Source organism: Scylla paramamosain, chromosome 16, assembly GCF_035594125.1.
Source record: "Scylla paramamosain isolate STU-SP2022 chromosome 16, ASM3559412v1, whole genome shotgun sequence".
In the NCBI taxonomy this organism is placed as follows: domain Eukaryota; kingdom Metazoa; phylum Arthropoda; class Malacostraca; order Decapoda; family Portunidae; genus Scylla; species Scylla paramamosain.
The window spans coordinates 15,378,236-15,404,341 of NC_087166.1; the positions used below are offsets into that span (position 1 = coordinate 15,378,236).

At 37.3% G+C, this 26,106-nt stretch overlaps 1 protein-coding gene across 1 annotated transcript in view; it reads right to left on the bottom strand.

The window, feature by feature from the left end:
• Window positions 1-4,107: 4,107 nt before the first annotated feature.
• The window catches only part of LOC135108109 (natural resistance-associated macrophage protein 2-like), a 134,044-nt gene continuing 112,045 nt past the window's right edge, over window positions 4,108-26,106 (bottom strand). Inside the window, exon 12 of the mRNA XM_064018788.1 lies at window positions 4,108-6,571. Within this exon, the coding sequence (XP_063874858.1) occupies window positions 6,461-6,571 (111 nt within the window). The 3' untranslated portion in view covers window positions 4,108-6,460. The remainder of the gene's footprint in view (window positions 6,572-26,106) is intronic.

Sequence of the window (26,106 nt, forward strand, 5' to 3'; positions counted from 1 at the left end):
GAGGATTAGTTGGACTCCTCCAGTCTGATGTGTTGTGGCCTGCAGACAAACCCCAAGACAGAGAATATATGCTAAATATTCAGAATAATCATCCAATTGGTTGAAATCAGCAGAATAAATAGGTAAAATAGAAAATCATTATGATATATTATAAATTCAAAGTGTCAACATTTCTTCCTTTTCCTCTTTCTGTGATTTATTTAAAATTTATTCTTATAATTTTTCTCTATTTATTTTTATTTATATTCTAGTATATGTGTGTTTTGTAGTTATTATGAGGGAAGTAATCAAATACAATATATTCTATATAAACTAAGCTCAAATGATGTCTACTACAGATATGTAAATATATGTATGCATGTGTACACACACACACACACACACACACATGCTTACATAGTGGCTGCTTCTGGCATCCCCTCTTTCAGGTCCAGGAAGTAGGCTGTTTGTTCTAAATGCTTGGATATGATCTGTAGAGAAGTAAGACAACCATGTAACCTGATTCCATCCAGCTCAATGGTTTATTCTTCACCAACTTAAAATACATTATAAAAAAAAAAATAATAATAAAATAAAATAAATAAATAAATAAATAAATAAATAAAAATTGACATTCCTTTCTAACTGGAAAAAAGTAATTAATCATTGGTGAATCACGGACACAATGAATGATAAGAAAAATGTAAAGATCACATGTTTTCTTACTAGATAGTTCCTAAATTTCTATGGAAGACAGAAGTCAACTTGTTTGCTATTAATCTAATTTTATCTTTAAATAAAAATTCTACTCTACAAAAACATCCAAATTATGAGTATGTAATTTTAAACTAAATAATACAGAAACAACTTCAAGCAATAACATTAGCCACAGAAAGAAAAGTAATTTCTGCTATTGGATAAAATCAGTTAGTGTCTCTTTAACATGCTACTGAACTGACATCCCTTGTGAAGCATTCCTGATATTCTTTCACCCCACCACAGTTTTGTTAGTCATTTATAGTAAATAATGTAAGATCAATGATATGTAAAATATTCATGCTAAGACCTTTTCACAGAATCATGCAAAATATTAAAAGCTAATCTAACATTCTTGTGATAGCTAGAATATAGTAAACCAAACTTAGTGAGTCACACAAATAAATTACTTTCAAAACTTAAAAAAAAAAAAAGTTTACTGTGATACTGTCTTACATGGAGATTTCCCAAACATTATCAAAACATCTATGCAAAAGCACAAATAACAATACAATTTGAACACATCATCCACAACAACAACAGGATAAAAGCAAGAAACAAACCTATTTGGACTCAAGGCATACAAAAAATTACTCCAGACAATATGCAAAAACTATGCATTGAGAAATGGTAAAATCCTGTCAGTGAAGTATAAAATATAGATGCACTAAAATCTTGATACAATGAACCCTGATACAGTAAATATAAAAAAAATGCAGTCTTCGAGCCTAACAAACAAGATTCTCATTCAATAAACTCTAGATCAGTGTAAGGAGAGGAAGTTTACTAAACACAGTAAAAATTCACAAAATTTATCAGCTTAATTAAAAGCACCTAATGGTGACCAGAAGAGCAGCATAGAATGTACCCTACTGAACTGACTGGGATTTAATGATTATGAACTGCTACAATACATACAAGAGGAGCAAGCTGCTTGAAGCATGCTCCAAGCTTAGCTGTGGTGAAGAGTATCAATGGTGAAGGTCATGCAGATGCTCTCATATTTACAACCTTTTAACTGAATTAACTCGATTTCAAGCATTATAGTTGTCATAAGCACACTATAGGACAGTCTCTCTCATACTGAATGAAAAGAAATGATATTGAGGATAGAGAACAAATAGAGAAGAAGGGTGTCACCATCACCACCACCATCACCACTCCTTAATTTCCTTCAGTCTGCCTTATGAAGTGGAAGGATTGTAATCAAAGAGGATTATCAGGGATGCAACAGCTGCTCCATGAAAAGCTGAAGTTGTATGGGCAAGGAAAGGCTGCCAAAAGGCCTACCTTTTAACGGAACAGTTGGCTAGCCCACTCCCACCTTCTTGCAGTGCATCCCATCAGTACAAGCTGTTGGGTAAGCCCAGAATGCAGGTGGGGTGCTACAGTGCATTTTGATTTTTAAACTGACTAGTTTATCTCTGATTCTCCCTTTTGTGTATGTATGTATATATGTACAGTATGTATACACACACACACACACACACACACACATATATATATATATATATATATATATATATATATATATATATATATATATATATATATATATATATATATATATATATATATATATATATATATATACAGTAGTACCTTGACTTATGAGTTTGATTTGTTCTGTGGCAGAGCTCGTAACTCAATTCGTTCGTATGTCAAATAAATTTTTCCAATTGCAATTAACTGAAATGCCATTAATCCATTCCAGCCCCCCCCCCAAAAAAAACATTTTTTTTGGTTACAGGTTTTTGAATACTGTTGATGTAATGAACCTGTTAACCAAATTTCAGGTTTTAATTTATGAAAAATGTAAAAACGTATGGCATATTTCAATATTATCAAATGCTTGCTTTATTTTATGAACACTCTTATGTCTTAAAATGCAGGAGAGTTGGCTGACACATAGTCAACTGCATGCTTGATAGATGAATTTGGGCTGTGTGACATTCAGTGAGTGATCTTGACAATGGCCAATGACGTAAATCTCTCTCTCTCTCTCTCTCTCTCTATGTGTGTGTGTATTTACCTAGTTGTATTTTATGGGAGGGGAGCTATGTTCGTGCTGTCCCGTCTTTGCATCTCCTAGTGTCTAATATGGTCTTAAAATCATATACTGTTTTTTTGCACACACTACCACTTCCTCCAATCCATTTCATATGTCTACTACTCTGTGGGAGAAGCTGGTCTTCTTCAAATTTCTTCTATAATTGTCTTTTTTGAGTTTCCTTCCATGTCCTCTTGTATTCCTCATGTACCATTTCAGAAAATTTTCCCTATCAGGAACCTCCATGTTCCTCATGATTCTATACATGGTTAACAATTCATCTCTTTCTCTTGGCAAGTCTAGTCTTGACAGTCTCTCCTCTTGTGCTAATTCAGATAGAGTTGGGGCCAATTTTGTTGTTGCCCTTTGGAATCTTTCAAGCTTTTTAATATTCTTTTTTGTACTGGGTGACCACAGTACCACTGCATATTCTAGTCTTGGTCTTATTAGGATGACTAATATTTTCTTTACCATTTCCTCATCTATATATATAAATGCCTCTCTAATGTTTCTCAATAAGTTGTAGGTTTCTCCAACAATTTTCTTACTTTGCTTATCAGGTGACATGTTGTCTGTAATGAATACTCCTTGGTCCTTTTTGAATTTTGTTTTCTTTACTTCCCCTTCTCCAAGTTTATATTCCCCTGTTATCGTGTTTTTGCTCTTTCCATACTCCATTATGCTGCACTTTTTTATGTTAAAATCCATTTCCCATTTTTGGCTCCATTTCCAAAGTTTGTCAAGATCTTGCTCCAATATTCTGCAGTCATTTTCTGCACTTACTTATCTCAACAATTTTATGTCATCAGCAAAGAAACTCATATAACTGTCTATTCCCTCATCCACATCATATATATATGTGTATATATATATATATATATATATATATATATATATATATATATATATATATATATATATATATATATATATATATATATATATATATATATATATATATATATATATATATGTATATATCAACATAATTGGAGGCAACACAGATCCTTGTGAAACTCCATTAATAACTTCTTTCCAAATGAAACTCTTGTCTCTGAGTATCACTCTCATTGTTCTATCATTTAAAAAGTCTTTCATCCAGTCTAATAGTTTTCCTTGTGTCCCTTCTCTGTGTGTGTGTGTGTGTGTGTGTGTGTGTGTGTGTGTGTGTGTTAACTTATCTGTGAGAGAGAGAGAGAGAGAGAGAGAGAGAGAGAGAGAGAGAGAGAGAGAGAGAGAGAGAGAGAGAGAGAGAGAGAGAGAGAGAGAGAGAGAGAGAGAGAGAGAGAGAGAGAGAGAGAGAGAGAGAGAGAGAGAGAGAGAGAGAGAGAGAGGATTGTATCAGCCATTGTCAAGGTCACTTATCTCTATTTCTCTCCTTCTCTCCCTATATGTGTTTGTTATATTGCGGCTTTACTGTAAGGAAAATGCATTTATAAATAATAAATGTTATATAAAAACATGTGAAGTGAATGAATGAGATGAGGAATGCTGGACAGATGTGGCATTTTCTGTGTCAACTAGTGGTGGCATATCTGAAGCTCCCTCATATCTCAGATTTTGACTTGCAATTCAAACTAAAAAATCAACTAAGCAATAGCTTGTATCTCAAAAAATTTGTAAGTTAGGGCACTCGTAAGTCATGTACCACTGTATTGTTATGACACAGATTCTGCCCCTCTCACAGCTGCCACTAACTTGGATCAGCTTCCCTAACCTACCTCCTGCATAGGCTAGTGCAGGGCCCACACATGTGTTTACAGGGTCCCACTGGCCTCCTGTAACCATCAAATACATTGTTGCAACAAAAGGCTCAGCCCCTCTCACAGCTGCCACTACCTTGGGTCAACCTCCATAAACTATCAACTTAGTAGTTTAGTGCAGGGCTCAAAGTCACCTTTGCAGGGTCCTTCTAGTCTCCTGTGGTGAGTTAAATAAATGAGGTTGCCAACTGGTTTCATTTCCTACAGATAAGGGAATATTGCAACTGCCAAACAACTCCAACGTGCTGGAGAAGAGGTAGAGTTACAACAAGGAACAAGTGCTTCTGAGGATTGTAATATTCTATGAGCTATTGCCCTCACGAAATGACAAACAAATCCATCCATGCTCATAGAATATCATCTCTTCCTCCTGAGCAGTACCATTTACAGATTCCCAAAAGATGGACAAAATCACCCCAACAGCATATTGCCCAGGGAGGGAATATAAGTTACTGCACAGCAGAGAAACTATAATCTTCTCTGTCCAAAGCTCTTAAAAGAACTATGAAGCTAGTAGCACTTAACAGCACAAAAAAAGATGATACACCAAACACATGACAACAGACAGGATGGGCGAGGGGATTTGTCACCATGAGTCTAAGCTGACATATCACACTCAGTTGAAACCTTATGACTGGTGTGTTACCTACTTAAATTGACAGGCAGTGCTGCTGCTAACTCACATGCAATATTAACTACCAAGCGCCCTCTAAACAGGTAAATATAGCCCTATTCCATACCAATGCTCTCTCCTTGCTTGTCATGTCTGCACCATCTGCCTGTAAACAGCCAACTAGACAAAGGAGGGACGCCATGCCACACAGGCCCGTGTGTGCCTCTCACTGGATGTTGGGGAGTCACATGACAAAGAAGAGGAGGGGATGATAGGAGATAGGATGGGGGTGACATACCACCCAGCCACCCACCTTGCTCTGATTCACTACAAGGTCATGAAAATACTGTATTTGATGGCTTATAAGATGCGCCTTTTTTCCCTCCAAAAAAGTCTCAGAAAATGAGCCTGTGTCTTAAGGTCAAGGTTCAGCTTTGGGGCAGTGGCTGGTGGTAAATCTGTGGCAACAATGGCCCTTAAATCAAATCCCAAACATCTTTGCATCGCTTCTACTCCACAATAACAACTCTTTTTTACAAGGTAACAATGTATACAGGTCGTACTAACTGGTAATTTACATAAAATAACACCAGTCGGGAAGAAATTAAGTGATGATGCTTACATTGCATGTACCAAAAAAAATCACAGTTGGTTACACATCAAACCTGGCAACACGCACAAGATTCACTGTGTTCCTTGGTATGATGCCATTATTCCTTAAGGTAAGACACCTTCATACAACTGAAACTGCACCTATCTTTTCACATTCTTACTTTGCGTACATGTTCAACAAAACTTGAAGCTAATGAGAAACAATTTCTTTTTTAGAAAATAGCTTACTGCCTAACAAAACAAAAGATTTTATAAGTGAAAAGAGCATCATGAGGTTGGGCGGTTCATGGTGATGGTTTGTACTGAATATTTCAAATAAAAATAAGTAGAGAATAAGGTAAATCTATTTTCACACATCTTTATGCTTCGAATATGTACTAAGATATTACAACTAGAATTACATGTAGAATGATGATAAAAAATTATTATCCCTCCAGGGTCTGACAATGTCACTGCCTATGCCATATTTGTTTGCATCTCACAGCAGGATTGGTCTAAGAACCAGTGTTGGTAGGTCCTAACAAATATTAAAGTTTTTAAATGTACAATATTGGTATCCAATAAGGATCTGAACAGAACATATGAGAGGGTTTCAAATGTCAGGAGAAACCCTTCACTTCATATTTAGAGCTTAAACCTGCTTATTTATTCTTTTTTTTTTCAATGCCATGCGCCTGCCCATGCATCTTATAAGCCGTCAAATATGGTGCTTTGCGACTTTCTTTTGGACATATTTTGGGACTCTTTGGAGACAAGAGATGTGCCGAGTGATTGGAGGAGAGCCAACATCTCACCCATCTACAAGAAAGGCAACATAACAGAACCAGTGAACTATTGACCGGTCTCACTAACACCTCTAGGAAGGCATTGTGCACAAGGAAATAGTTGGGCACCTTAACGAAAACAACTTGATCACAGATGCTCAACATGGCTTCAGGAGTAGAAGGAGCTGTCTCACCAATGTTATGCTACTTAGATGACTTAAGCAATGCTGTGAACAATGGGAACTGTGTTTACATCAATTACTTGGAGTGTGAAAAAGCCTTTGATCGCATTCTCCACCAAAGATTACTATCCAAACTGGAGGCGCTTGGCATTGGAGGAGACACATAGAAATAGATAAACAGCTTTCTTTCAGAGAGGTTCAATTGAGTGGTAATACGTGGCTCATACTCAGACTGATTACCCATACTAAATTGAGTGCCCAACAATTGGTGCTGGGTCCAGTCCTCTTCCTGGCATTTAATAATGATCTTGATTACAATCTAAAAACAACAGCTAGCCTCTTTGCAAATGATAACAGAATCTATACCACTATTAGGGATGACACAGATGTTGAGGTTCTTTGACAAGACATGAAGCAACTAGATTAATGGAGTAACAAATGGCTGCTTACATTTAAGGTAGAAAAATGTGCAACAATACATGTTGGATGTAATAATTGCATGGAAGACTGTAAAACAACACAGGAAAAGAACCTACACATTCTGGTCTCCAGCAATCTGAAAAAAATCAGCACATGTAAACAAGGTAGCAGCCCAAGCAAACAGCTGTCTCGGAATCATCAAGAGCAACTTCGCAGTACTAAACAAAGACATACTGGTACTACTATATTTCTCCTTTTTCAGCCCAATCCTGGACGATGGTGTTCAGTGTTGGTCACCTTACCTAACAAAGGACATTACCACCCTAGAGAGGGTCCAAAGGTGACCTACTAGACTTATACTGGAGATTAAAGACCTGCCCTACAAAAGCAGATGACAACAGTTAGGCCTCCAAACACTCCAGGAAAGAAGAAAGAGGGGAGACATGATAGAAACATTCAAAATATTGTAAATACCAGCACATCAGATGCACTTCTTTCTTGAAAAGTATCTAATAATTACCTGCATTTAATGTGGCTGTAATACAGATGCCTAGGCCTATAGGTGTGGAGTTAAAGCAACAGTACACTATGCACAAATATTGTTACCAATAATAAAATTCTCTCTCTCTCTCTCTCTCTCTCTCTCTCTCTCTCTCTCTCTCTCTCTCTCTCTCTCTCTCTCTCTCTCTCTCTCTCTCTCTCTCCTCCCTTCTCCACTTTACCTGCCCTCCTCTCCCTTTTTTCCTTCCCTCCCCCCTTCCTGCCCTTCTCTCCATTCCCTCCTTCCCTGCCCTCCTCCTCTCCCCCTTCCCTGCCCTCCTCTCCCTTCTCTCCTTCCCTCCCCATTCCCTGCTCTCCTCTCCCTTCTCTCCTTCCCTCCCCATTCTCTCCCTCCATCCATCTGCCCTCTCTCTCTCCCCCTTTCCTACCTTCCTCTCCCTCTGACAGATAAGGGGTTGGGGAGGTGACAGTGAGAGAGATTTGTGACAAGACGAAAGAGAGAGGAAGGGAAAAGGAAAAAGGGGAGGAATGGACATAACCAGGGAAGGACAGTACATGGGGTAAGAAAATGGATGAAGGGTGAAGGAAAAGGATGAGATGATGGGGAGAAAGTAGAAAGAATGAATAAAAGCAGCAAGGGTGAGGAATGAGTGAAGAATTAGAGGGAGAGAGGAAGTATTGAGAAATAAGTATTCTCTTTTTCTGTCCCCTACTCCTTTTCATTTTTCCTCTATCCATTTCCTTTGCATTTATGATCCCTCCATCCATTTTCATTCTCAATCAGTTTCATTCAACTTAGCAACACTCAGGATAGTTCTTATCCTCTCTCTCTCTCTCTCTCTCTCTCTCTCTCTCTCTCTCTCTCTCTCTCTCTCTCTCTCTCTCTCTCTCTCTCTCTCTCTCTCTCACTCACACACACACACACACACACACACACATACAGGGAAGACACAGAATGCCTGGGATTAAGAGGGCTTTTCTTTATATTAAAAGATTTTTGTTGCCCTAGGCCAGTGGCCCTCACACACACACACACACACACACACACACACACACTACATTTTTTTTCCATAACTTTATGATTAAACATAATAAAACTTTTTTCCACAAAACATCCTTGTAAAACAGGTATGCATCTTATGCAGAGGTGCATCTAATACACCAGCAAATACAGTAATCAAAGGATTTGAGGATATACCACCAACACCATTTTTTTAGATCATTAGGAACAAGCTGCAAGACCATTCGCTTAAAATTGCCAAGCCAAACAACTAGAAAACAATGGCCACTAGATCTACCTACCAAAGTTGCTACTGTGCCATCTTTGTTTACATCAGGTCAGCTGACCACTGTCCCCACTTCAGATTTTTCATCAGTAATCTTTTTTTTTCTGTTATTTCTGGACAGTATGCTCTAAAGTAGCCCCCCTCCCACCATACAACACATCCTAGGCAAGAACACTGCAGTAGATCACACATGTGAGGTTGCAGAATAGTGCACTCTGTGATCTCCTGAGACACATTTTGTCTGCACCACGACCACAATGTGTGTGTGTATATTTACCTAGTTGTAATTTACAGGACCTGAGCTACGCTCCTGTGGTCCTGTCTCCATGTCTACACTTGTCCAGTTTTTCCTTAAAGTTGTGCACACTCATTACTGGTACTACCTCCTCCCTTAACTTGTTCCAAACTTCTATATATCTCTGTGGGAAACAATATTTCTTTATGTTACTCAAGCATCTTCCTTCACTTAGTTTTTTGCTGTGTCCTCATGTGTATCTGCTATTTCCTACTTCTCTTAGCAGTTTCTCATGATCTATTTCTTCCACTCTATTCCACATTCATAAATCAGTATCAAGTCTCCCCTTTCTCTTCTTTATTCCAATGTTGGCAGATTCATTTCCTTTAACCTGTCCTCATATGTTAATTCTTCCAGTTCTGGAACCATCTTTGTTGCCATCCTTTGTATACTTTCTATTTTTTTTGACATGTTTCTTTTTGTGAGAAGACCACACTGATTCAGCATATTCTAGCTTCGGTCTAATTATTTTTTTATGTAGGAGGGACACTGGCCAAAAAAAAAAAAGACCCACTGAGATGTCAGTCCCACAAGAGAGTCCAAAGCAGTTGTCAAAAATTGAAGGATAAGTGTCTTGAAACCTCCCTCTTGAAAGAATTCAAGTCAGGAAGGTAGAAATAGAGAAGCTGGCAGGGAGTTCCTGAGTTTACCAGAGAAAGGGATGAATGATTGAGAATACTGCTTAACTCTTGCATTAGAGAGGTGGACATAATAGGGGTAAGAGAAGGAAGAAAGTCTTGTGCAGTGAGGTTGCAGGAGGACGAGAGGCATGCAGTTAGCAAGATCAGAAGAGCAGTTAGCATGAAAATAGTGTTAGAAGACAGCTAGAGATGCAACACTGCAGAGATGAGAGAGAGGCTGAAGACAGTCAGTTGTAGGAGAGGAGTTGATGAGATGAAAAGCTTTTGATTTCACACTGTCTAGAAAAGTGGTATGAGTGGAAGAGAGGTGGACAGAATAGGGGTGACAGAAAGAAGAAAGTCTTGTGCAGTGAGGCTGATGGAGGAGGAGAGACATGCAGTTAGCAAGATTAGAAGAGCAGTTAGCATGAAAATAGTGGTAGAAGACAGCTAGAGATGCTACACTGCGGTGATGAGAGAGAGGCTGAAAACAGTCAGTTAGAAGAGAGGAGTTGATGAGACGAAGAGCTTTTGATTCCAGCCTGTCTAGAAGAGCAGTATGAGTGGAAGCCCCCCTAGACATGTGAAGCATACTCCATACATGGATGGATAAGGCCCTTGTGCAGAGTTAGCAGCTGGGGGTGTGAGAAAAACTGGTGGAGACGTCTCAGAATGCCTAGCTTCATAAAAGCTGTTTTAGCTAGGGATGAGATGTGAAGTTTCCAGTTCAGATTATAAGTAAAGGACAGACCAAGGATGTTCAGTGTAGAAGAGGGGGACAGTTGAGTGTTATAGAAGAAGAAGGGATAGTTGTCTGGAACGTTGTATCAAGTTGATAGATGGAGGAATTGAGTTTTTGAGCATTGAACAATACCAAGTTTGCTCTGCCCCAATCAGAAATTTTAGAAAGATCAGAAGTCAGGTGTTCTGTGGTTTCCCTGCCTGAAATGTTTACTTCCTGAAGTGTTGGATGTCTATGAAAAGACATGGAAAAGGGAAGGGTGGTATCATCAGCATTGGAGTGGATAGGACAAGAAGCTTGGTTTAGAAAGTCATTGATGAATAATAAGAAGAGAGTGGGTGACAGGACAGAACTCTGAGGAACACCACTATTAATAGATGGGTTTAGGAAGGGGGATAAAAACCCAGGGAGGAGCTAGGATTCTTTTAATCTCTAAGGTTTCGGCTGAATAGCCATCCTCAGAGAGACTGCCTCTCTCTGAGGATGGCCTCTCTCCCAGTCTCTCTGAGGATGGCTATTCAGCCGAAACGTTTGAGATTAAAAGAATCCTAACTCCTCCCTGGGTTTTTATCCCCCTTCCTAAACCCAACTACTTGTCAACATGAACAATTCACTATTAACAGATTTAGGAGAAGAATAGTGACTGTCTACCACAGCAGCAATAGAACAGTCAGAAAGGAAACTTGAGATGAAGTTGCAGAGAAAAAGGATAGAAGCTGTAGGAGGGTAGTTTGGAAATCAAAGCTTTGTGCCAGACTCTATCAAAAGCTTTTGATATGTCCAAGACAACAGCAAAAGTTTCACCAAAATCTCTAAAAGAGGATGACCAAGACTCAGTAAGGAAAGTCAGAAGATCACCGGTAGAGCGGCCTTGACGGAACCCATACTGGTGATCAGATAGAAGGTTGTTAAGTAATAGATATTTAAGAATCTTCCTGTTGAGGATAGATTCAAAAACTTTAGATAGGCAGGAAATTAAAGCAATAGGATGATAGTTTCAGGGATTAGAACAGTCATCCTTTTTAGGAACAGGCTGAATGTAGGTAAACTTCCAGCAAGTAGGAAATGTAGATGTTGACAGACAGACAGTTGAAAGAGCTTGACTAGGCAAGGTGCAAGAACAGAGGGACAGTTTCAGAGAAAAATAGGAGGGACCCCATCAGATCCATAATTCTTCTGAGGGTTTAGGCCAGTGAGGGCATGGAAAACATCATTGTGAAGAATTTTAATAAGTAGCATGAAGTAGTCAGAGGGTAGAAAAGAGGGAGGAACAAGCTCTGAATCATCCAAGGTAGAGTTTTCAGCAAAGGTTTGAGTGAAGAGTTCAGCTTTAGAGATAGATGTGATAGCAGTGGTGCCATCTGGTTGAAGTAAAGGAAGGAAAGAAGAAGAAGAAGCAAAGTTATTGAAGATATTTTTGGCTAGATGCCAAAAGTCACGAGGGGAGTTAGATCTTGAAAGATTTTGATACTTTCTTTTAATGAAGGAGTTTTTGGCTAGTTGGAGAACAGACTTGGCATGGTTCTAGACAGAAATATAAAGTGCATGTGATTCTGGTGATGGAAAGCTTAAGTACCTTTTGTGGGCTACCTCTCTATCATGTATAGCACGAGAACAAGCTGTGTTAAATCAAGGTTTGGAAGGTTTAGGTCGAGAAAAAGAGTGAGGAATGTACGCCTCCATGCCAGACACTATCACCTTTGTTATGCGCTCGGCACAGAAAGACACATCTCTGACATGGAAGCGGTAGTCATTCCAAGGAAAATCAGCAAAATGCCTCCTCAGGTCCCCCCAACTACCAGAGGTAAAATGCCAGAGGCACCTTTGCTTAGGGGGGACCCTGAGGAGGGATTGGAGCAATAGGACAAGATACAGATATGAGATTGTGATTGGAGGAGCCCAACAGAGAAGAGAGGGTGACAGCATAAGCAGAAGGATTAGAGGTCAGGAAAAGGTCAAGAATGTTGGGCATATCTCCAAGACGGTCAGGAATACGAGTAGGGTGTTGTACCTATTGCTCTAGGTTGTAGAGGATAGCAAAGTTGAAGGCTCGTTCACCAGGATGGTCAGTGAAGGGAGAGGAAAGCCAAAGCTGGTGGTGAACATTGAAATCTCCAAGATCTTTATCCATGTTGTAGAATATTTCTCAACATTTTATATGCATCTCTGAATATCTTTTCTACATGCTTTTCTGACTGCTGACTATTTTGTATTATCACTCCCAGATCTTTCTCTTCTTATACTTTTATTATTTCTTCATTTCCCATTTTATATGGCCATTTTGGTCTCTTTTCACTTTTTTCCATTTCCATTACATGACATTTTTTCACATTAAATTCCAACTCCCATTTTTTACTCCATTCCCAGATTTTATTCAAGTCATCTTGAAGAATTTCACAGCCTTTGTTGTTTCATATATGTCTTTGTAATTTTGCATTGTCTACAAACAAACTCATGTAACTCTTTAGTAATTCAAGCACATAATTTATGTAGATCAGAAAAAGTACTGGTGCCAGCACTGATACTTGTGATACTCTCCACTATCTACTTTTCTCTATTTTGATTTTACATTTTTTACTACTGTCCTCATTTCTCTTCCTTTTAAGTAACTTTCCATCCAGTTTTTTTTATTTTTCCATTTAATCCTCCTATATTTTCTAACTTGCATAGTAGCCTGCTGTGGGGAGCTTTGTCCAAAGCTATTTTAGATCTAAATACACCCAGTATACCCATCCATCCCTATCTTGTGTTATATCAGTCACTCTTGAATAGCTCATCAAATTGGTTAAACATGATCGCTTTTGTCTAAAGCCATACTGCTTTTCTGTTATTATATCATGTTTTTCTAGAGTGTGTGTGTGTGTGTCTGTGTGTGTGTGTGTGTGTGTATCTATCTAGTTGTATTGTACAGGGCACAAGCTAAGGCACATTTTCTCCTGTCTTCATAACTATATTTATCCAGTTTCTCTTTAAACATGTGTACACTGTTTGCCACAACCACCTCTTCTTTCAAATCATTCCAGATTTCAATAGTTCTATACAGGAAACTGCATTTCTTGATGTTGCTCGAACATCCACTCTTCTTTATTTTTTTCCCATGTTCCCTCATCTGTCTCTCTCCCTCTTTCATCTGTGGTACCAAGTCATTTCTGTCTATTTTTTCTATATTGTTTACTAATTTGTACATTGTTATCAGGTCTCCTCTTTTTCTTCTCTCTTGTAGTGTTGGTAATCCAATCTCTTCAAGTCTTTCTTCATAATTTAAGTGTTTCAATTCTGGCACCATCTTTGTTGCCATCCTCTCTATTCTTTCCAGTTTCCGTATATTTTTTTCTACATGGAGCTCACACTACTGCTGCATATTCCAATTTAGGATGTATCTTGCTTTTTTATAATTTTCTTCATAATTTCTCTATCTAAATAGTTAAACATCACCCTAATGTTTGTTAACAAATTGTATGTAGAGCAGAATACTCTGTTTATGTGCCTTTCAGGTGATACTGTGTTCTGAATCATTACTCCCAAATCTTTTTCTTCATTACTTTTCATCATTATTTCTCTTCCCATTTTGCAATACCATGAAGGTCTCTTTTTACTTTTTCCTATTTCCAACATGTGTCATTTTCTGCCATCAAATTCTAGTTTCTATCTTTGGTTCTATGCGTGTATCTCGTCAACATCCTTTTGTAACTCCTTGTAGTCATTTTCATCCTTTATTATTTTAATTATTTTTGCATTAGCAAAAAGGTTTATATAACTATTTAGATCCTCTGTCATATCATTTAGATATATTTGAAACATAATAGGTGCCAACACAGATCCTTGCAGTACCCCACTTGTCACTTTGCGCCAACTTGAATTAGTGTCTCTGATTACTGTTATCATTTCCCTCCCTTGTAAAATAATCTTTCATCCATCTCAATGTTGCTCCCTTTAGTATACCACATCAACCCATCTGTCCCTCTCTTGCACTCCATCTATTACTCTTGTATAATAAAATCTCAGTAGATTTGTGACACAGGATCTCCCTTTCCTGAATCCAAATTGATTCTCTGTAATTATCTTTTCATCTTTTAAATATTGCACCCATCTATCTTTAATTACTTTTTTACAGAGCTTGCTTACAATACTTGTTAGTGACACTGGTCTGAAATTTAATGGTTCCATTTTACTTCCCCCTTCTCCATTGGGACTGTGTTATCTCTTTTCCATTCCCTTGGTACTTTTCCTTCTTTCAACAAGCTGTTGATTATATCCCATATGGGTTCCTCCATTTGTTGTCTGCATTCTTTTAATATCAATCCATTTACTTGATCTTGTCCCATAGCCTTTCTAACATCAAGCTATTCCAGCAGTTTCTTGATTTCTTATCTTCTTACCTGTATTCCCTCATTCTGTGATAACACTTTTGGTGCCGCAAAATCAGTTTCCTTTGTAAATACATGTTGAAAACTCTGAATCATTAGTTCACTCATCTCCTCAGTAGTTTCATAAATTCTTCCTTCTCTTTTTTAACTTGTTTATGTCATGCCCATGTTTAATTTTTTTTATTTACAAATCTTCCTTGCATTTTCTTACTATGTCACTTTCAAAATTTCTTTCTCCTTCTCTTTCTATTATACCAAATTCATTCCTTGCCTTTAAAGCTGTATTCTTTCTTAGTATTTTTGTTCAGTTTTCTCATCATTTTCCTCCATGCCCTGTCCTTATTCTTTTTTGCTTTTACATACCTAGCATTTTACCATTCATGCTTCCTAATTTTCATTTTATAACTTGGCATAAACTGTTGCACCCCCTCTCTATACTTGCTCAAGTATATCTCATATTTTTCTTGCACTATTTAACCTTCAAATATCTCTTTCCAATTAATTTTTCCATAAAATTTATTAAGCTCTGCAAAGTTTGCCTTAGATAGTTCTGTCTTCCATTTATAAACTGTTCATTCCTGTGCAACACTGTTTCCTCCTGTAGTACTATCTCTATTGTTACATGATCACTTCTTCCCATTGGACTTAAACAATGTATACTTGGTCTACTTTTTGGGATTTTTGTAAACATTAAGTCCAACTGTGATGGTTCTCCTTTGCATCTTGTAGGTTCGTTCACCCACTGTCTCACTGTATTCACCATCATGGTATGCATAAGTTCTTCGCTCCATGACCCAACATTTTCTTTCACTTCCATCTTCTCCCAGTTAATTCCTTTTAGTGTCGAAGTCACCTACTAACAGCACTTTATCACTTTTTCTTATCATTTCCTCTATGCTATTTCTTGTTTATAGTTGCATAGTTTTATATCTATTGGTTTTCCATGCATTAGTTTTTGATGGCATGTACATCACAATAAATTTCCTTTTTTCACTTCCTTTGATCTTAATCCCAGCACTCAAAGTTTCTGCCATCCTATCACCATATTCCACTTCCTCAACAATATCCTCTTTTAATAATATCATCACTCTTCCTCCTCCCTTTCCTTTTCTGTCTCTCCTGCATGTACAATAACCTTCCTTTGCAAATCTCATCTTTATTTCTTCTTTTAGTTTGGTTTCCTTTAAACATAACACATCTGATTTATTGTTCTTTAGATAGTCTTTAAGTTCCAATAGGCTCAACACCAAACCATATATATTTGTATACATAATTCTTAAGCTTCCACTTGGTTATCTTCTGTGGCATCTTTGTGCTACCATTTCCTCACTTACATGTCCACAACTATCCAAATGAATCTTGTCGCTTGTTCCAGTGTTCTCTCCTTGTTTTTTGACTGGGCCTCTATTCTCAACTCTCAGTTTACTTCTCTCTTCTTTGTTCATTTCTCTTTTTATCCATATTCCCCTCATTCCTTTTACTTTTGCCAATTTTCCTGTTCTTTGTAACACATGTTCTGCTGCTGTTTGTGACACGAGTCTTATTCCATTTTCATTGTACTTTCCAATCCTATAAAGCTCTTCAATTTCTTCAACTATATCCTCTACTTCCCCTGCCATTTATGTTATAATTTCCTTAGCTCTTTTTGCCTTTTCTTTCTCTCTCTAGCTATTTTCATGGGTAGATTCTTCTCCTTGACCTTTAATACCACCACACACATCTTTCTCTTTACCATGTCTCTCACAAGATTACTTTTTTTCCTTTATTATTTTAATCACTTGCTTTTCCATGTCTTCATTGTGTTCCTTTTGCTGTTGTCTTACTATCTCCTCCATATCCACCTTTTGTTGTTGTTCTCTCTCTTCTCTCCAACTTCTGACTTCCTCTATCACTAATTCTTTTACTTTTACAACCTTAATCTCTCTCTTGTAAAGCTTTCTTTAACTCCTCATTCTCTTCCTTAAGTTTCTTGATTTTTTCACAGTACTTGTTTAAGTCCACTATTTCTTCACCTCTTCTCTCAGTTCTTTGTTTTCTTTTTCTCTTTCCATTTCCCTCTTCTTCATCTCTGTTATATTACTCGATATCTTTTTTACATTATCACCACCCACCTCTCTTCCTTCCACGTCTTTGGTATCACTGTTAAGTTATGTATTTCTTTTATTTTCACATTTTCTTCCTCAATTTTCCACATTTGTTTATTTGTATGGGCTACACTGAGGTCCTTATCCTTGAATTCTTTGAAAACATTTACTGTGCTGACCACCATCTTCCGTGTTGATATCACTGAATGTTTACCTTTCACTACTCTCCCATTTCACCTTTTTGGCCATTTCCCAATTTACATTTCACTTCCCCTGCACTTGCACATCACACAGTTCCCTATTATGGAGACAGGACAGGGTGTGTATGTATATATGTATGTATGTATTTATTTATGTGTGTGTGTGTGTGTGTGTGTGTGTGTGTGTGTGTGTGTGTGTGTGTGTGTGTGTGTGTGTGTGTGTGTGTGTGTGTGTGTGTGTGTGTGTGTGTGTTTTGTGTGAGGGTAGAGGAAGAAGCAGGACAGTTTTGCTGTAGGAACAGGAGTGAGGCAGAGATGTGTGAGGTCTCTATGGTTGCTTGGTACTTTTATTGATGGCTGTGTAAGAGTGATGAAAGCTAAAGTATAAAATGTTGGTGTGAGACTGAAACAAAATGGAGTGTGATGGGCTGTTGACGTATGTCTGTTTGCAGATGACACTGTTTTGTTAGCAGAGTGAAAAAGGGAACTTCACTGTGATGGAACATTTCCACAAGATGTGTGTGACATGAAAACTGAAAATGAATGTTGGGAAAAGTAAGATAATGGTGCTTAAGAGAGAAGTGGTATGTGATTCTAAGATATCTTATAGTGCAAATGTGGCAGCTGCAGAAAGGTGGGAGGTGATTATAGGAAGAGATAATGGAAAAGGTGAGTGTGTGGGTGGGAAAAGCAACACTTCAATGCTGACACTCATTTAACCCCCACATGTGGTAAAGACTATGACCTTTTGCTTGCCATTATTTTATCTTTTGGTATTTAATAATAACTGCAAAACATGTGCATACCATAAAGTTTCAGAAGTTAAAAAGGTAGATAATAATGATTATTTGTTTTATAAATTTTCACTAAGGATTGATGAAAAGGTAAATTGATGAAAGGATTGTTTTGATAAATTGAGAAATTAAATTTACATGGCAGAGTATTACTACAAAATTCTATGAAGTAGATGGCTATTATATACAAGCTTTTCAGTCATAATTTATTATAATCTCTTTTACTGAAGCACTTATTCTTTTACTTGATATTTTTCTTACTATGCAACATCAATCATCTTTTCAACCACTCTGAACAAATATGCACACTTACACAATGATCTCTGGAATATTTTAAGTGAGGAGGTGGTTACAGGTGTTAATGAGAGTAAATTTAAAGAAAAATTTACTAACATGATATCTCTTGCCTTTCCTCTAACAAAAATGCACTTAGAGTGTCAGTGCTTAAAGTGGATGTGCATGCAGAATCATACACTGTGTTGATGCATAAATGATGAGAAGTGCAACACTTTTGGAAGTCATCTACATATCAGAATAGTGTATCCTATAACCTGGGCATGCATGCATCAAAGACACCATAATGCAAGATTACATTACAAAGAAGTGTAAAAAAAATATATATCCTTAGGAAATAAGCACAGTCTACCTATGAAAGTGCTTTACAAACTACTGCAGTACCCTGAATTAATCTACCAGTCAGCTCTATAAGGAAGGGATTATATAAGAATAACGTTATTGTTCTTAGGCATTTACTGAAATGTTAGTGAAGGGCATACTGACAGCCTTGAACATGACACATACCCCTCAAAGCTGTGTTGTAAGGTAGGACTAATATCATCCAAAGTTGAAAATCCAGGCAGCTTGAAAATAAAAAGAGAAAAGTTTAGGTCATGAGAGACATCACAATTCACCTTAAGCCTGCCTCTTCCTTCCAATTTTATGCTGTAATACAACACTGAGGCACGATGTAAACTGTTAAGGACCAACAAACCTTTAATATAACAAACACATGTCTTATGAAGCATCAATGAAAGTTAATAAGAAGATGCAATTAGTAAAATATATTATAAAGCCAATTACTAAAAAGCAGCCAACAAACTGGTTTTCATTCATCATATTTTGATCTTCTGATCTTTTTGATGTTTTCAAAATTTTATGAGTTTTTCTCCAGCAGAAGTTATTTGATTAAATAAATTTTTAAAATGAGAAGCAAAATCCTTAAATTGAGAAAAAAGAAGTGTGGAGCAACATAACCACGGATTATGATGTTCTAAAACAGAAGTAGTCAACCTTGGATCACACACCACATGTAAAATGCTATCCTTCAAGTCATAGAGTATGTAGCATCTTTTACCATGGTTTAGTTGGCACATAATTAGGGCTTTGCACTAAAGAGCAAGAGTATGAATATAAGCACAAGTGAGAAGAGATTCATCATTTCTTCTCAGCTAGTCAAGGAAAGGAAGTTGTGGTAGTGAGCACCTCATGGCAACTATGATCTATCCTAACAGACACCTGCTTCTGTTGTGAAGACCACTCTGATGTGAGTTTCCATTAACTTATAATGAAATTAATATTTAATATGATTTGATAGAAGCATGTGGAAGGCATGCAAATGTGAATAATGAGATTCAGTATGCCCTACTTAGGCAATGTTTGATAGAATTCATTGATGTGCTGCAAAATTTTATCCTTCTAAATGGAAGGATTATTACTTGCTGTAATACTATTATAAATTTCACCATTAAGCTTCATGACTATATTGCAGTGCAACTCTAATGATGACTGAGGTCAATACAATACAATTTTTCTTGCAAAAAGTAACTAAAGAACAATAACAATCTAACTATATTATGCAGCTTATTTATCAATCTTATCTCTCTCTCTCTCTCTCTCTCTCTCTCTCTCTCTCTCTCTCTCTCTCTCTCTCTCTCTCTCTCTCTCTCTCTCTCTCTCTCTCTCTCTAATAATGTTTTACTCTACTTTTTTTATGACAGTGGTGAGGGTACCTGTTTAAGGTTCCTGACTTGTTCTTGTCTTGATATGCTCTTCAAAAACAATTTAAAATCCCAATTTTAAATTAGTCATTAATTTTATCAATTACTTGAAGAAAACTGACAATGCAGCAACTTTTCATAGTTGACACAACCATAGCCCAGTTCATTCATTCTAATTCAAGAAATAATATATCCTGTCTTTATGCTCCTGACAACCAGTATTATTGAAAAATACCTAACAAAAAATTGTAACAATACAAAAACTTTCTGAACAATATCTCTTCCAAACTCCAAGTAAAAAAAAAACTGGCAATGACAAAAAAATCTTGTTTTGTACTGAAAAATGTAACAAATACTTAGTTTTCAGGAAGGCAGTTTCACTAATGAACAGTTTATCAAGCATCACATGGGACAAAGAAGCACATGAAAAATGACAAGGATGATATTCTATTTATATCATGGCAAGCTGATGACGGATGTGAATTGACTGTCCAAAGCAACAGGAATTTTAATCGTCACATGATGGCCTATTGTAGGCATAAATTACTTAAAGCAGTTCACTGAAACAATATAACTTAGCATGAAATAAGCTTCCAGGTGTGTGTGTTTGTGTTTGTGTGTGTGTATTTACCTAGTTGTGAAATACAGGACAAGAGCCACACTAGGCTCGTGCCGTCCCGTCTCCATATCAACTTTTATCTAGATTTTCTTTAAATTTATGAATTGTCTTTGCACACACAGTCTCATCCTTAAGTTCATTCCACACTGTTATACTTCTGTGTGGGAAGCTATGTTTCTTGATGTCTCTTCCACAAACACTCCTTTTCAATTTCCTTCCATGTACTCTTGTGCCTCTCGTATCTGGTATCAAGAGGTCTTCTCAGTCCAACTTTTCCATTCCTTCCAATATTCTATATATTGCTATCAAATCACCTCTTTCCCTCCTTTTTTCTAGTGTAGTCAGGCCCAATCTCTTCAATCTTTCCTCATAACTATACCCTCTTAAGCTTGCAGGAATTTTAGTTGCAGCTCTCTGGATTCTTTCAAACTTTCTTGTATCCTTTTTCAAACTTGGCGACCACACTAATGCTGCGTTCTCCAATCTCAGATGTATTATTGTTGTCATCATTTTTTTTTTATCATATCTTCATCAATATAGGAGAATGATATCTTGATGTTTCTCAGCAGAATATGTTTCTCCTATAATTTTGTTTATGTGTTTCCCAAATGATAAATTATCAGTAATAATTACTCCTAGGTCTTTTTCTTCTGATCTTAGAGAGATTTCCTCACTCCCTAAGTAACAGTTGCCAACTGGTCTTTTCACACTTTTTCCAAACCTCATCACACTACATTTTTTAACATTAAACTCCATATTCCACCTCAATGACCATTCATTAATCTTAATTAAGTCCTGATTTAAAGCATTGCAATCCTCTTCATTTGTTACTTTCATCGTAATCTTAGTGTCATCAGCGAAAAGGTTCATGTAACTTTCTATGCCTTCTGTCATGTCATTCACATAAATTGCGAACATAATAGGTGCAAGTACTGAACCTTGTGGGACTCCACTTATTACTGTTCTCCAGTTCAATCTTCTGCGTTAAATTACTGTCCTCATTTCTCTGTTAGTCAAAAAGTCAGTCATCCACTTTAATAGTGATCCACTGAGTCCTCCAATCTTTTCCAATTTCCATACTAGTCTTCTGTGTGGAACTTTATCAAATGCTTTTCTCAGATCTAAGTATATGCAGTCGGTCCACCCATCTCTCTCTTGCACTATATCTATTACTCTTGAGTAGAAACATATCAAATTCATAACACAAGATCTTCCTTTTCTGAAACCAAACTGTTTCTCTGTTATCACCTTGTTGTCTTCTAGGTATTTCCCCCATCTGTTCTTCATAATCTTTTCACAAATCTTCACCACAACACTTGTGAGTGATACAGGTCTATAATTTAATGGATCATCTTTACTTCCGGTCTTGTGGATTGGGGTACTATCCGCCTGTTTCCAGTCTATGGGTACTCTACCTTTTACCAGGGTAGTGCTAATTATATTGTGCAATGCTGAGACTAATTGTGAGCTACACTCTTTTAAAATCCAACTCGATACACCATCAGGACCTATTGCTTTCCTTACATCCAGGTCTTCCAACATATTTTTTGCTTCATCTACTGATGTTTTAATCTCCTTTAAGTCGGTCTCTTTTTCTAACGCTGTTCTCTCACCTCTGAAATAATTTTCCTTAGTAAACACAGAGTGGAAGTATCTGTTAAACACTTCAGCTACCTCTTCTGGGTTGTCCACTGTCTCTTCTCCAGCTTTTACTGTACTTATTTCATCTTTACTCTTTAATTTTCCATTAATGAATTTATAAAATAATTTTGGTTGGTCTTTACATTTTTCCACAACGTTCCTTTCAAAATTTTTCTGCTCATCTCTGCGAGTTTTGACATATTTGTTCCTCTTCCTTATATAATTGTTCCACAAGTCCAGTCTTTTGTTCTTCTTCCACTTGTTCCATGCTTTTTCTCTCTCCAATCTAGCTGTTGCACATCTCCTGTTGTACCAATCCTTTTTGAAAAGGTTCTCTGTTGATTTTTTGGGTACCCATTTCTCTACTCCCTTATTATAAATGTCCAGGAAAGCTGTCCACTTTTCCTCTGTCTTCCTTTCGAATAACTATATTCCAATTCACTTCACTGAAATACTTCCTAAGTTGTCCAAAGTTAGTCTTGCTGTAGTTTAGCCATTCTCTTCTGTGGTCCTCTTTCCTTAAATTGAGATTATGATCCATAAATGTGAACTGAATCAGCACATGATCACTTTTTCCTATTGGGTTTATGTATTTAAGGTTTTCTACTATTTCTTGTTTCTTGGTGAAAATGAGATCGAGCCTTGAAGGTGCTTCATTTCCCCTAAATCTTGTGTCATTTGTAACCCACTGTGTCAGGAAATTTTCAATAGCCAGGTCTAGAAGCTTGTTCTCCCATGATGACTCACTGCCTTCTCTGGTCCAGTTCTCCCAAGATATCTCTTTACAGTTGAAGTCCCCCTTCAGGAGTATATCATCATTTTCCTCAAGCAACTCTGCCAAACATTTCCTTGTGTCCTCAAGCATTTTTTTATATTCATCCTCTCTCCAAGAGTTGGAATAGGAGGGAACATAAGTCACCACAAAATTACGGTATCTTCCAATATTCTGTCTTAAGCTTATTTTCAATACTTCTGCCTCCTCCACCCAATATGTGACAGATTCCACTAATAAATCCTTCCTAAGTAGAAGCATCCCACCTCCTCCCCGTTTATTCTTTCTATTTCTCATCCAGAGGTTGTATTTTTCTTCACCAATATTTAATATATCCCCTTCACTTGCCAATTTAGTTTCAATGATTCCCATGATGTCTGGTTTCTCCTCTTTTAAGTAGTCTTCTAGTTCCAATACTGCTGACATTAGTCCATTTATGTTCGTGTATGCTACTTTTAGTCTTCCCCTTCCGCATTTACTTCTCTCCTGTACCACTTTCTCAACCTCATGTCCATAACCCTCCAAAAGAACTGTTTTTCTCCACCTCTGATAGTTTTCTGTTTTTTTCATTTGCTTCTTTTCTTAGTTCATTTATAGTATCTCTCTCTTCTCTGGTTCTATCTTTTTTTATCCACACTTGTTTGTATTCTTCCACCTTGGCCAGTTTCCGGGAATTACTCAGTGTTTCTTCAGCTGCCACTTGTGACCTAAATGCTGTCAACCCTCAACATATCTACCCAATTTTTCAATTTCTTTGAACTCTCCAGTTGGCTTTTTTCTTCTTGTAATGTCCCCACTAATTTTTCCACACATATCTTTTCCTTCTTTTCTCTTTCAGTCCACAGAGGTGTACACTCTTCCTTCAGGCCAAATACCACAACAGTTTTTTCTTATCCACAGTGTCTCTCACCAAGTTTTCTTTCTGTTTTATAACTTGAACAACTTTTTCTGTTAGCTTTGTGTCATTTGCCTTTGTTTGTTCCTCCACAATTTTCCTAAAATCGATCTTTTCTTCCTCTTGTTCTTTCTTACAATTTTCCTGCTTTACATTTAACTCTTCCATTTTGCCTTCATATTCCATTGCTTTCTTTTCATATACCATTAGTTTTTTTTATGTAGATCGTCGTATGCACCTTTCCACACTCTCTTCTTGATGATCAAAGTTTCCACCATCTTCTCCATCCTGTCAAATCTATCCTTCATTTCCTTCATTTCTGTTTTCAGTGTGATAATTCTCTTTCTCATCATTACTTCCCCGACCCTTTGGACCTCTTCCCCAAATCCTGAGAAGTCTCTCTGTCTTGCTTTCGGGATGGTCCCTGTTGGTGTAAACAACATAGTGGGGACCGAAGTAGCCCCCTCTTCAACGCTCATTATAACAATTTAACTGCTTTCTACAAAACACTTTTGGAGATAGGACAGCAACGAGTAGAACCAGTGTGAATTTTCACCTCTATATTTCCACTAGGGAAGCTCTCAGCAACATAGATGGCTGGATTTTTAGGAGTGCCTGTTTGTGTTGACTTCTCTGTCTACCATGACAGACACACTGTGTATGTGTGTGTGTGTGTGTGTGTGTGTGTGTGTGTGTGTGTGTGTGTGTGTGTGTGTGTGTGTGTGTGTGTGTACACGTCATTCACTTATGGTCATCTGCTAGTCACCCAGCCAGTTGTTCCCCTATAGAAAGAGCTCAGAGTTCATACTGATTGATCTTTGGGTAGGACTGAGACCACTCACATGTCACACACCAAGACAGCAAGGTCACAACCCCTCTGGTTATATCCTGTACCTACTTGCTGCTAGGTGAACAGGGCTACACATTAATATTAATGCCTCACTGCGCTCAGGAATCGACCACAGGGCTTCTTGGTTGCGAGCTGAGTGTGCTGACTATTACACTATGTGGTATTTACCTAGTTGTGTGTGTGTGTGTGTGTGTGTGTGTGTGTGTGTGTGTGTGTGTGTGTGTGTGTGTGTGTGTGTGATTACCTAGTTGTGTCATGCAGGAAAGGAGCTATGCTTGTACTGTCCTGTCTGTGTCTATTATCTAATTTGGCCTTGAAATTATGAATAGTTTTTGCTTGCACCACCTTATTTAGACAGTTCCATCTATCAACTACCCTTTGTGGAAAACTATTCTTTTTGATATCTCTTCTACAAATTTCCTTTTTCAGCCTCTTTCCATGTCCTCTAGTGTCTCTCTTATCCCACGTCACAATATTGTTGCTGTCTAGCTTTTCTAGTCTTTCCATTAGTCTATATATTGTAATAAAGTTTCCTCTCTCCCTTCCTTGTTCCAGAGTTGGAAGGTTTAGTTTTTCTAGTCTCATTTCATGTCTCTTCACTTAAGTTTGGGATCATCTTTGTTGCTACTCTTTGTATCCTCTCTAGTTTCCTGATGTGTTTCTTGAGACTTGGTGACCATACTACAGCTGCATATTCCAATTTCGGATGAATCATCATTACAATTAGTTTCCACGTCATTTCTTCATCCAAGTATGCAAATGCAATTCTTATATTCCTTGGCAAATTCATTGTTTCCCCAACAATCTTGTTTATATGGTAATCAGCTGTTTATGTGTCTGCTACTACCACTCCAAGATCTTTTTCCTTTATTCTTTTTCCAATATAGTCATCTCCCAACTTGTAATCACCAGATGGTCTTTTTTACTCTTCCCAAATTCCAACAAGCTACATTTCTTTGCATTAAAATTAATTTCCCATTTACAGCTCCAATTTCGTGTGTGTGTGTGTGTGTGTGTGTGTGTGTGTGTGTGTGTGTGTGTGTGTGTACTTACCTAGCTGTGGTTTATGGGAGGGGAGTAATCTCATAGTATCCTGTCTCTATATCTATCTAGTTTGGTCTTGAAAGCACTGACAGTTTTGGTATTTACATCTTCACTGATTTCATTCCACTTGTTCACACTTCTGTGAGGAAAACTATACTTCTTAATGTCTCTTCTACAGTTAACTTTCTTCAACTTCTTATTGTGTCCTCTTGTACTCTGTGTGTCTAAATTTATAAAATATTCTTTGTCCACATTTTCCT